General features: G+C 42.5%; 1 protein-coding gene and 2 long non-coding RNA genes across 3 annotated transcripts; 2 read left to right on the top strand and 1 right to left on the bottom strand.

The window, feature by feature from the left end:
• LOC306841971 lies at positions 1-1,011 on the top strand. Its single transcript, XR_013781643.1, has 2 exons — positions 1-88; positions 303-1,011. It is a non-coding gene; the product is annotated as an uncharacterized lncRNA (long non-coding RNA).
• LOC306841969 lies at positions 326-3,314 on the bottom strand. The gene is made up of 2 exons (XR_013781641.1): positions 1,735-3,314; positions 326-1,631 (listed from the first exon to the last, which is right to left on the bottom strand). It is a non-coding gene; the product is annotated as an uncharacterized lncRNA (long non-coding RNA).
• A 1,354-nt stretch (positions 3,315-4,668) lies between these two features.
• On the top strand, positions 4,669-13,097 carry arhgap36 (Rho GTPase activating protein 36; the record flags this gene model as incomplete). Its single annotated transcript, XM_079371572.1, has 10 exons — positions 4,669-4,675; positions 5,060-5,418; positions 8,041-8,254; positions 8,404-8,459; positions 9,143-9,293; positions 9,479-9,627; positions 9,719-9,889; positions 10,174-10,262; positions 10,344-10,570; positions 11,184-13,097. The coding sequence occupies 10 exons, from the start codon at positions 4,669-4,671 to the stop codon at positions 11,519-11,521; spliced, it is 1,761 nt and encodes a 586-aa protein (XP_079227698.1). The 3' UTR covers positions 11,522-13,097.

Raw genomic sequence — 13,097 nt, 5'->3', positions numbered from 1 at the left:
TTTCATTTTTCAACATAGATATGTATGTTGTTTTTTCCAATTTTCCGACATAGGTATGCATGTCGTTTTTTCCAATTTTTCGACATAGGTATGTATGCCGTTTTTTCCAATTTTCCGACATAGGTATGCATGTCTTTTTTTTCATTTTTTCGACATAGGTATGTATGTTGTTTTTTCCAATTTTCCGACATAGGTATGCGTGTCGTTTTTTCCAATTTTTCGACATAGGTATGTGTGTCGTTTTTTTATTCATTTTTTCGACATAGGTATGTATGCTGTTTTTTTCCAATTTTTCGACATAGGTATTTCAATCAGGAGAGACAAGTGATAATAAGAATGAATTTATTACAGTGAAAAAGTGATTGACAGAATGAGATTTGACAGAATGTTCTGGCGCTTGGACTCTATGGGGTGGAAGATGCGATTTAGTGATGAAGTTCTGCTCGTCATTAGGATAGATCCCCCCATGGAGTCCAGACCTTGGTGGTGGAGGACTGATGATTTGATGGGACTGAGTTGTAGAAGAGTTGATAGGAGTTGACTCTGCTTCTGAAGATGGCGGTGATGGGGAGGTGGAGGGGCGCACAAAGCCAGCTTGAAAGAACTAGGGAAGAAAAAGGATCATATTTAAAAGGAGAGCTGAACGATGATAGGCCGAAAACGAAGGAGGAACGCTGCGCCATTGGTTAGATGAGGTCCGGTGACAAAACAGCTGATTAACCCACGGACGGCCCAAACATGCTTTTTTTTCATTTTTTGAAAAATTTTAATAAACACCATTTATACCTATGTCGAAAAAATGAAAAAAAGAACATACACACCGATGTTGAAAAAATGAAAAAAAAAACGACATACATACCTATGTCGAAAAATTGGAAAAAACGACATACATACCTATGTCGAAAAATTGGAAAAAACGACATACATACCTATGTCGAAAAATTTTAAAAAACAGCATACATACCTATGTTGAAAAATTTGAAAAGAACGACATACACACCTAGGTCGAAATATCAAAAAAACGGCATACATACCTATGTCAAAAAATGAAAAAAACGACATACATACCTATGATGAAAAATTGGAAAAAACGACATACATACCTCTGTCCAAAAATTGGAAAAAACGACATACATACCTTTGTCCAAAAATTCGAAAAAAAACAACGTACATACCTATGTCGACAAATTGGAAAAAACGGCATACATACCTATGTCGAAATATTGGAAACAACGACATACATACCTATGTCGAAAAATTGGAAAAAAAGACATACATACCTATGTCGAAAAATTTTAAAAAACAGCATACATACCTATGTTGAAAAATTTGAAAAGAACGACATACACACCTAGGTCGAAATATCAAAAAAACGGCATACATACCTATGTCAAAAAATGAAAAAAACGACATACATACCTATGATGAAAAATTGGAAAAAACGACATACATACCTCTGTCCAAAAATTGGAAAAAACGACATACATACCTTTGTCCAAAAATTCGAAAAAAAACAACGTACATACCTATGTCGACAAATTGGAAAAAACGGCATACATACCTATGTCGAAATATTGGAAACAACGACATACATACCTATGTCGAAAAATTGGAAAAAAAGACATACATACCTATGTCAAAAAATGGAAAAACGACATACAAACCTATGTCGAAAAATTGGAAAAAAAGACATAAATACCTATGTCGAAAAATTGGAAAAAACGTCATACATACCTCTGTCGAAAAATTGGAAAAAACGACATACACACCTAGGTCGAAATATTTAAAAAACGGCATACATACCTGTGTCAAAAAATTGGAAAAAACGGCATACATACCTATGTCGAAATATAAAAAAAATGGCATACAAACCTATGTCGAAGAATTGGAAAAAACGACACACATACTTATGACGAAAATTTAAAAAAAACAGCATACATACCTATGTCGAAAAATTGGAAAAAACAACATACATATCTATGTTGAAAATTGGAAAAGTTCTGCGAACAAAACTACTACAAACGTTCCAACCGAAGCAAAATAAAAACCTGAAACATCAAGTCTTAAATGTTCTTCTCAGGGTTAAAAATCCTTGAGACCATCTGGAGTTGATTCAACTCTTTGCAAAATTATTACAGTAAAGCCTTAACCTTTCATTTGTTTTAATGTTCTGTTCGCTGCCTGACTCTTTGGACGATTCTTCCAGGACTTCCAAACTTTACCACGGCCAACTATCCTGAGATGTTTATGTTAACCAAGCAAACAACTCGTACCCCAGCGCGAGCAGCTGCTCACTGTGCCGGTCGTCATTTAATGCCATAAAACAAAGCTTAATGTTGTGAGACAATGGTATACCCTGACGTCTGTTAGGCTGCCAACAGACGTCAGGGCTGACGAATAGTCACAGGATTACTGATAAAACAGGGCCATTAAGTACAGTGAGTAACCCACATTAGCTGATGACATATTCTTAATGGATGGGGCCTATTCTTGTTGGCGGAGGAAGTTGTGTTTGTTTAAAATGTGCCCTCTTGACTCAGGGGTTTGCCACTTTTGAAGGCAAACTGCCACAGATAAGATAAGAGTTTTTGTGGTTGTCTCACCCAATGGGAAAATTCCAGAGTGGACCATAAAAATAAAAAAAAGCAGACGTTTTTCATGATAGACAACATACCAACACAAGTTCAACACACTGAATCTTAGCGATTAATTGCCGTTGATTTCGCAATCATCCAAATTGTCCGGTTGTCTATGAAGCAACTACACGAGGCTCGGAGTAATAAGGAACCCTGTCTGTGGTTTTAACAGAGTAACTAGGACCTCAATTCTTGTTCCCCCTCCGATGAGCAAGCCGACTCCCAGTTCTCGGTTTAGTTCTCTTGTGTGGGTAACTTTATTTGTGGAGTTAGCCGTGCTGATTGTAGTTCCCTGTTAGATACTCTTTTTTTGTTTGTTATTGAAGGCCATTATGTTTTGTTGTGTTTAATGAATTGTCAGCTGTTGTTTAGCTCCTACTCATTAACCATTAGCTTCTTAAACTCTGATTAGCCTGTCAACAACCAAGTATTAGCTAGCAGCAATGGCTAGAAGCTAAAGCTAGCTGGCAGGGGACCAACAAAGCATCAGTCAAGAGGCTTATCCGTGAGCCTGGCACCTGATGGAGGACCACGTGGTGGAGAATCAAACAGTGGACATCTTTAAAATGGTCTTAGGTCTCAGGTTAGAGTTTGTGCTCTTCACTCTCTTAAAAACAAGACAATCAGTCTGCTGGATATGTCTTAGGAAATGTAAGAGTTTGGACAAAGATTTTGTGCTGGTGATCAAATTCTTCAAGGGAAAACTTTTTTCATTTATATTTTTTGGGGCTTTATTGGAGAGATAGGAAATCAGGGAGAAAGAAAAAAGGGAATAACATGCAGGAAAAGGAGCCACAAGTCGGGTTCAAACCCAGGCGACCCGCTCGGTGGACTATAACCTCTGTACAGTATATAGGGGCCCGCACACCAACCACTGCACCACCAGCACCCCGGAAAACTGTTTATTTTTTTTACCCCAAAAATCAAATTTTATTTATATTTTTAGCGATTACAATTACTAAATTTATGAAGTCGTTTAACATTTTGCGAATGACATAATCTTCAGGTTTTTAGTGCAGCAGTCAGCTTAATCTGAATTCTTGAAACACATCGTTTTTTTTAAATAAGATGAATCATTTTGGTGCTTTAAAAAACGGCATGCTTTAAACTTTTTACTCATAAAATTAACGCACATATCTAAAGTAATGTTAGTTTCATTTGTTTATATGGAATTAACAGGGTTGGGTTTGAGTTAAGTAAACGACTGATTACTGTCTTCATTTAATGATCCCACATTTTGAAGTCACAAGATGTTTTGGCGACCAACAACAAGTTAACTGCAGCACTTTGATTCGCTGTATTTAGTCTGTTTCAGCTCTAATCTTTTGGAGTGACGACTTTGGTTAATTATAGGCCAGTGAGCTGCCGTCATAGCAGTCATTAAAGCAGCCATAACAAATGTACACTTGCTGTTATTTAGGCCATGTTTCAGCCACCTTCTATGGGATGATTAAAGGTTATTTTCTTATTGGGGGCAAGTTCAGCTCGCTCCTTTTAAACCTGCACAGTGTAAGAGGATTAGGGGTTAAAGTCGCAGGGCAATAAATGGTTTAGTTTTCAGTACATCAACAGAAAGTGAGGAAAAGCCGCGCGACAGGGTGGATTTTTTTATCTGCTCGGTTTTAAAGAAAAAGTTGATGTATAAAACAAGTACTAAGCAAAGACTAATGTCACATAATTTGGCACAGCATAAGACCCATACACGTATAATAAATATGAGGTTTTTTTATCATTGAATAAGATGATATGCTACGATGTAAAATGTGACAAAAAAAACAGCTTATTGTTCCGAGATTGATCAAAGTTGGGATGTGAGAAAGGAAATTGGATGGTTGCACCTTGCGTTACTTTGTTACATTTTTCAGAGAGTTTGGTTTTGGTTCGGTTTTTGCCTCGGTTCTTCGCTCCAGCTGCATCGTCTGATAAAAACAACATTTGTTTGAAACGGCGCCTGGCCATGAAACTGGAGTGCAAACGGATTGTTTACCTGCCGCCTGTTAAACGGGTGTAAGCCTCCATCAGACTGAGTGTGATGTCTGGTTTGTGGCTAACAGGATTACCCGTTCATCCGTCTCTTCCCTACTCCATGCATCCATTGTCTATTCTTATACCGCTCTTCTTCTTGTAACTTGTAATCTTTCCTGTGAGGGTCTTTGGGATCACTGAGTTAAAGACTTGACACAGATCATGTGAGCTGAATGTTAAAAGTGCAAAAAGGTCGGTGAGTCAGGAGAAAGTCTACATATTTTATTATGAATTACAGTGGTCCTAGGATAAAGCCCTGGTGCATACATTTAAATGTATCTGTGGATGTTTTTTTAAACTTTTGTATCATCAAGCTAAATATTCTTGTTTTTATTTTAGTGTAAAACTGATCACGTGTTTCAGTTCTTGTTTATGTCGACTCGACTTGAGGTTTTGAGGTCCAATAACTCATGATTTTGTTTCCTGGCCGTTTCCTACAGAGTCGTCGCCCAAAGCCTTCGGCATCCCCCTCTCCCAGGCTATCGCCAATGACCGCGCCTACAAGCTGCGACAGGATGCCTTGAAGGAGAGCAGGCGGGATTGTCTGGATCTTGAGGCCAGCATTCTGCGCTTCAGGGCCGAGAAGAGACAGTTCTTCAACGGGAACAAACCAATGAGCAACTCCTCGTCAATCACAGGCGGCGGCGGCCCCAGCTCGCCACCGGCAAACTCAGTGGCACCAGCGCCTATTTTTGAATACCAGAACAAACCAATGTCGCCGACGTTTCTCGACAACATCGGACGAGGGCGGAGGAGGGTGAGCGAGCAAAGTTAGATAAACCTCGAATCAATATTTGAGCTTAGAAACATCCAGCCATGAGAGAGTGAGTGAATCAGATGTGATACTGGTTCCAAGGTGAGTCAGATAAATTGGGATGTGATGAGTGTTTGTTGTGCTTCGAGTGCAAACAAGCAATTTTGAACTCAATCCTTGCTTTCGCCAGACTCCACATTTACTCAGGCATCAGCCGTTATTAGTTTGGTGTTGGTCCATGTTTGTGTTTTGAGAGGCTTGAAGCAGTGATTTATGGGAAACGAGGTGGATAATTGGCGAAATTAAAACTGGCAGGGTTTGTATTCCTTGCTGCCAGATTTCGTGTCATCATAGCATGAAAAAGACGCCTGATTGTGTTTCCTTCTTATCTGTTTTTTTTTAAACATTTTCACAATGAATTCTCCAATTTGTTTCCCCAGTTTTGTGTTTGTACGAGCATTTAAAAAAGCTGCATTTAGTTGCGTGTGTGTGAATCTTATCAGCTTGTGGCCATCACACTGTAGTCCTTATGTAAAGGCTGTAAATAGTGTCTTTACAGCTGCATAGCAAAGTAAACAAACCTGAACCGGCTAACAAGTTCAGGTGAGCAGAATCAGTCACTGTGGCAAATCTACGGAAAGCCAAGCAGTACAAAAACATGTGATCATGAGCATGTTAACGAGCGTCATTAAACCCTATACACACTGCATAGAAACGAGTCCACCAATGCTAATAATGGTACGTTTGTCTGTTGTGACGTTGTCTTTAAAAACCTTGGCGACAGCATGCTAGTCGGAAAACTTCGGGGACGATTTAAAACAGGTTTTTTTTGCCTCTCTTGTTCGTAGTCGTCACGTCTCTTACATCACTCGCTGATTAGAAGCGTAGCGACGTGGACGATACACCGCCGGTGGCCTCACTGGGTTGCTGCTAGCTAAAAATTAGCTTAGCATTTTAGCATGTTCCATTTTGTATGTACATGTGTGTAAGGTTTCCACACGTACAAACGGTGCTACGTTGCTAAACAGTGCTGCGTAATACATCGAGTTTTTAAGATACCATAGATTCAAGGCAAAACAATGCCATCTTTATTCATGTGTTTTATGTGTTGTTTTTAAATAAAGTGATGTGATTTCCGTAGCGCCGCCAGTCGCCACATTGCACAGCAGTCCGGTTAATCAAAGTCGCCGCTGACGTTAAAGAGTCTCAACTTGTTTACGAACTTACCAACAAAGATGAGCAGCCGTGTGTGTAAAAAAACCGTACAGTCATTATTTAAAGAAGCGTGGTGGTCGGATGGGAAAGATGATGTTTTCCAATCTGTCTCCGGCTAAATGGGACTCTGACTTCACCCTCTTACAGCCGTCTGGACTGTAACAGCTCTGTGTTTACATATCTGACATCACACACACACACACACACACTTTGCACACTCGAGCTTGAGAGCTTTAGCTCGACAGAAGCGGCGGTGGCGCGGAGGCGTTTTAACTTTGTGGCCGTCCAGTGACAGATCGCGTACACAGCAGGAGGAAAGGTTGGAAATCAACGACGAAGCAGCTCGGATAATATTTACAGTTAAAGGAGATTTATGGAGCACATGCTAGCTGTGTCCTGATTTCACACCGCATATTTAATCCCGACCAATTTATCCTGGCATGTGAGTAAACTTTATTCACGCCGCACACTCACACAGATTGGCGAGGTTCCCCCAGAGGCCGGTCGAGTCAGGAGAGCAGATCAACACGGTCAGAGATTTATAAACCAAAGGCCACAGAATCAATCGATCTCCTTTGTGATTGAAGTGGAATAAAAACATGGCCCAGATTCAGACCTCCCCTGTATTCAGGCGCTCTCTCAGAGATTGTTGGATTCGGAGGGCTGAATTTGACGCCTTCTGACACGTCTCCACAGATTTTCATTTCTCCTGATTTTTGGTCGCTGACAACGAAAAAGCTGTTTTGAGATTCTCCAGAAACTTGATGTTCCTCCAGTCGCCATTCAAACGTCTCACACGGCAGATTTATGTTTTCTGCACCGCATTTTTTTTCAGACTTTCACATTTTTTTATTTGGATCCAAACGTCAGGAGGATGAGTGATGAAGACTGACTGTCTGACATCAATCTTTGAAATTTCCATTTTCTCCTGCCAGGGCTTCGTCTCTGTGATTTCGTCTCTGTCATTCTCGTCTTCCTCCTCGCTCCTCTTCCTCCGTCACCTTCTCCCTCTTTATCTCAGCGTCTCTTCTTCTCCTCTCCCAGAGCTTCCAGAAGCTCGGATCTTAAACCAAAAGCGTTCTTTGATTTTGGAGAAGTAGAAGTACGACAGCTTTAAGACCTGATGCAACATGTTGTTTTTATTTCCCGATGATTTGAAAGAGGAATATTTAGAGCAAAGACGTGCGTCGGTTTTAGAGGTTGTTCTTTTGCAATCAGTAAAATTATCTTAAAACATCTGGTACATCTTGGACTTACTTTGGTAACGCCTCTCTCTCTCTCTCTCTCTCTCTCTCTCTCTCCCTCTCTCCCTCCCTCCCTCTCTCTCTCTCTCTCTCTCTCTCTCTCTCTCTCTCTCTCTCTCTCTCCCTCTCCCTCTCTCTCTCTCTCTCCCTCTCTCTCTCCCTGCAGGGCGGTCTTTCTGTGGACTCCATCTCGGACCTTGTGGAGTCTCAGTCTCGCCTGCTGGAGGCGCTGCAGCTCTCTCACCCGGCGGAGCTGGAGCTGAAGAAGACGGCGGGCGGCTCGTCGGAGGGGAAGACGCAGACCAAGCTCAGCCTGAACCCGATCTACCGACAGGTGCCGCGCGTGCTGGAGCGCTGCTGCAGCCACATCGAGACGCACGGTGAGACGCCGGACGTGCAGACAGACGGGAACTATTCCCATCCTGGGCTTAAGGACATTCTTTTGAATATTCTGAAGTGTCTATGTTGATGCAGAATTATTTATTAAGACTCTACTTGACGAGGTTTTCGCTCCACTTTGCGTCCGCAGGTCTTCAGACTGTCGGGATCTTCCGAGTTGGAAGCTCAAAGAAGAGAGTGAGACAGGTGAGGACGTTCTGCAGGTTCCAGACATCACGAACACGAGGCAACAACTTTAGAAAAACGATATCAAGTGCCTCAGTTTATAAAACATCCCACATGTGACAGCAGTAGCTCGGCCCGATGGGACGTGTGTTGGGAACCGCAGGGTCGCCGGTTCAAGTCCCAGTGCGGACCAAGTATGGAAATAAGTTAGCTGTTAGCTGGAGCCAGATCACTTCTTTTCCCCACATGAGATTTCAAAAGCTCATCTCATTTTTCAGACTTCCAGATAGATAGATACTTTATTGATCCCGAGGGAAATTCAGGGGAAATCCATGTTTATTGATGTCAGATTAAAACGTTGCACTTCTCACACGGTGAGCTCCAGATGTAGGGAAAGTTCAGTTTGATCCTCCTGTGGCTCAGCGACCCGCGCTCTCGACTTCTGAGTATAAAAATAAAGTACAATTGGAAAGTGATGATTTGTGACATCCTGTTTTTGAGAAATCTCATCTTTTGGGAACAAATGGCAGCTGGTTGACCTCGATGAGTTTGTTGATGCGAATGACGATGTTTGTTTTCTTTCCATTTTTTGTCTCCTGGGTGTGTTGGCGTGTTGTGTGTTGGCGTGTTGTGTGTTGGCGTGTTGTGTGTTGGCGTGTTGTGTCTTGGCGTGTTGTGTGTTGGCGTGTCGGCGTGCTCCTCAGCTGCGGGAGGACTTTGACGTGGGCGTGGACGTGCAGCTGGACGAGGAGCAAAGTGTCCACGACGTGGCAGCGTTGCTCAAAGAGTTCCTCAGAGACATGCCGGACCCTCTGCTGTCCCGAGAGCTTTACCCCGCCTTCCTGCACGCCAACCGTGAGTGTCCAATGACGTTAATACTTGAATACTTTTAGATTCGACTTGTTCAGTCGCGTTTTAATCGACATTTCTGGATTTATTGATCGTATCAAAAAGACAGATCTTCCGTCTTATCTGGATTGGATGATTAGAACCTCATTGTTTTATTGACATGGTTGAACCTCTTTGCGTGCGTCCTGCAGTGCTGAGGGGATCCGACCAGCTTCAGTACCTGCAGCACCTCCTCTACCTGCTCCCTCCCTGTCACTGTGACACGCTGCTGCGCCTCCTCAGCCTGCTGCACACGGTGCAGAGCTACGCCCAGGACAGCATCGGGACCAACGACGAGGAGGTAACGCAAACCGCTGTCTGAATAACCCCGAACATCACGACCCCAAATATGTTCACACGCCGCTATAAATAAATGCTGACGCCTCCCTCAGATCTGCGGAAACAAGATGACAGCAGCGAACCTGGCGGTGATCTTCGGTCCGAACCTGCTGCAGAGAGAGAGAGGAGGGGACACCAATCCTTACGCCATCGGTATCGAGGACAGCACGGCGATCATCAGCGTGACGCTGCTGCTCGTTCAGAACCACAAGCGGCTTTTCACGGTACAAACCGCATGCGTGCTTGATTTGTCGAATTTCGACCAATGAGAGCACAGAACGTTCTGCACGCGCGGTAGAATTGAGAAATCTGTCGAGAGGTGTTTTTTTTTTTTTTTTTTGTTCACTTCCTGGGTGTCGTCTAGCCCCGCCCCTCTTTCTTCCAACGCCATCACGTTGGTCGTATAGGTCGGGTACCAACTAGTCAGTCAAGTCGCTGCTCAAATGAATGGCCTGATCTGTCACAGTTACCATGGTGACAGACACTCAGTGTTGTACTGACCCTGCAGGTGTCTGCGGAGCTGCAGCAGGAGGTCCTGATGAGTCTGATCCAGACCGACCCGGACATCATCGACTACCTGCTGCGGAGGAAACTCAGGTAACCATGACAACCGGTCGTGTCGGTACAAATGAAGTGGTTCAAGCAGGTGAACTGAACCTCCCTTTGATCCATTTGTAGCGGCAGTCATCTGACGGTAGAGAGCGGCAGCGATGGCGGCGGGAGGCGGGACACGGGGGCGTCTCTGGACTCCGTGGGAGCGTCCAGCGGGAGTCTGTCTCCTCTGGAGCCGCCGTCGCCGCTCTTCCCTCCAGACGGCAGCGGCGGGGAGGGCAGCCTGACCAGTGAGGTGTTCCTGAACGTTCTCAAACTGAACCAGAACAGGAAGAGACAGGAGAGCAGATACGGTACGGTCAGAATCAGTGTGACACGGAGAAAAAGTCCAACAAGAACATGTGATCATAAGAGTTAAAGTTAAATCTCGTACAGTTGTGGATCTCTGTCTGTGGCGTTCACTGTTTTCGCAGCATGATGATGAGCTGGACTTATAAATGCAGCCACAGCACCACCTAGCTGTAACTACAGGGAAGTACGAGTGAGAAGGATTGTTTTTGAAAGTCCTTTTTTTTAATCAATAAAATATGTGTGATTAAATAACCTGTTTATGTTAAGCCTTAACTTTGATCCTTTTTAAGAATTTAGGTTTTTTTAAACTACAATTTTAAATGATTTTGTTTGGATATAAAAAGTGTTCTTCTCATATTTGATTTTATTTAAGAACTTGTTTTTTTTTCTTCAAATTCCTCGTATATGTAAATGTACAATAAAAAACAGATTCTGATCCAAAGGACATCATATCTCTGCTTTATGAATGGTATTTTTTCATGCATATTTTTTTACATTTTTATATTTTTATCTAATTTAATCTTGCACTGTAAATTTCTCCGTATGCAAAATGAATATTATAATGAATATTGGATATTATTCTTATATTATCTCTTTCCTGTTTCCCTCCTCCAGGCGACGTCCCTCAGAGTAAATCCATCCGCCACATGCGTCAGTTCCACTCCCACCACAACCTGCTCAGCCTGTCTCAGCCCTCCTCTTCCTCCTCCTCCTCCTCCTCCAGAGTCCACTGTCAGGACGCGGACGCTCCGGACCGAAGGGGCCCGCTGGGACACGCGCTCAGCTTCACGCTGGGGGGCAGCAGGAGCGGCAGCTACTCGAGTCTGAGCGGCTCGACGGAGAGCAGCATCTGGGTGAGACAGACCCCGCAGGAGGAGACCAAACCGTCCACGGTTTCCAACTTCTGGGACTTCTTCACCGGGAAAAGCTCCAGCTCGGAGACCATGGTATGATGGAGAGCGAGACGGCGACGGACGTGGAGGGAATGAAAATGTTTCTTTCAACGGTCTTGAGGAAAAAAGTTGCCGACGTTCCTGTTACATTTCAAAATGTTTACTGCATTTTCAAAACGTGGAAACGAACGCTCCGAGTTTTGGTTCAAGAAAACCTTACAAACTTCTGACTTTTGAATTTTTACCAAGATGGAAGTTGGAATATCCAATTTTTTTTGACACCTCTTGAACACATCATGTGAATTCTTTATGAGTTTGGACACAAAAAAAAAGCATGAAAAGAAAACTACAAAAAAAGATGCAGAAGAAAAAAAACTACAAAAACTGTTTTTACAAAAAGACTTTTTTCATATTTAAAAAAACGTGCATATTTTGAAGGTAAATGTCGATGGACAACAAGACGGACACAAATGAATAAAGGTAAAGACACTCAGTCCATCTGTGTGCTGACCTGGAATGGATGCAGTAATCATCGTGATGTATATCGTGTGTACAGGACGTATTTACAAACCCTCCTTAATAACTGAATATCTGCATGGACTCTTCTACACCTTCTTTCATTTGTTGGTTTATTGTTGTTTTTCTGTAACTTGCAATGAGCTGCGTTTTCTGTAAATATCATCTGGGAGTTCAAACAAATCCATCTGAACAACGGACCAATGGAAGCAGGACAAGTGGATTTGTGCGTCTGAGAAGTCAGCGTTCGACCCGACCTCGATGTCCTCTGACTCACAAATCACCGGATAAATGCTTCCTCAGGAAATGATCTCGAACAACATTTCAAAGTGGCCTGGATCCGCTTTTTTTTAAATCTCAAATGTCATGCAACTTTCTAAAACTCCTTCTAATTACAATCCGGACATGCCCAAAAGATTGTTTTGCGTTGGATCTCTGAACAAGCAGAATTTCAGTGTAAATAAATGTGTTCAACTTTAGAAAGAAAGAACTCAGTTCAAAAAGGGGGGCTGGATCCTCTAAAGGACTCGACTTATTAGGTTTTTCTTTTGACTGTTTGAGGGTCAGGCTGGACCTGCCGCACCTCCAGAAAACACCAAACACTATATGTTCAAATTAAAGTGAAGGCTGTTTCTTTGACTGGTACGGAGACTCGGAAGTCCCAAAAACTGAATATTTTTGAATGTGTGTCTGAAAGACAACTTTATTGTGCACATTAGATCCTTTTTTTGGGACCTCAGATTCTCCGTAGACAAACTGGCACACATAGCATGAAAGGTGAGCTTCAGGAACGTCAGATAAGGTTTTTTCTGCTTTCTAACCACAAGGGGGCGACATTCATTTTTTTATACTTTGTAATTTGCTTTTCCTTCCATCTCCAGACTCACTTCATGCAACAGTATTGAGATGCGTGTGAGGCCTCCTTGGGGTTAAAGCAAAACCAAAAGTCCATATTTTATTGTTTTTGAAAGTTCTATTCATGCGTTGGATTCCTTGTAGAGAAAACAAAGAAAAGTTATTTTGTCTTTTTTGGTAAATTGTCACTGCAATGTTTTTCTATATTGTTGTAAAGCCCTTTAAAAATCCAAAGCGGATAATTAAAAGTCATACTGCCTCTGTG

The sequence above is a fragment of the Symphodus melops genome, assembly GCF_947650265.1.
Source record: "Symphodus melops genome assembly, chromosome: 20".
NCBI lineage: Eukaryota > Metazoa > Chordata > Actinopteri > Labriformes > Labridae > Symphodus > Symphodus melops.
This window is presented reverse-complemented; position numbering and strand designations above follow the sequence as displayed.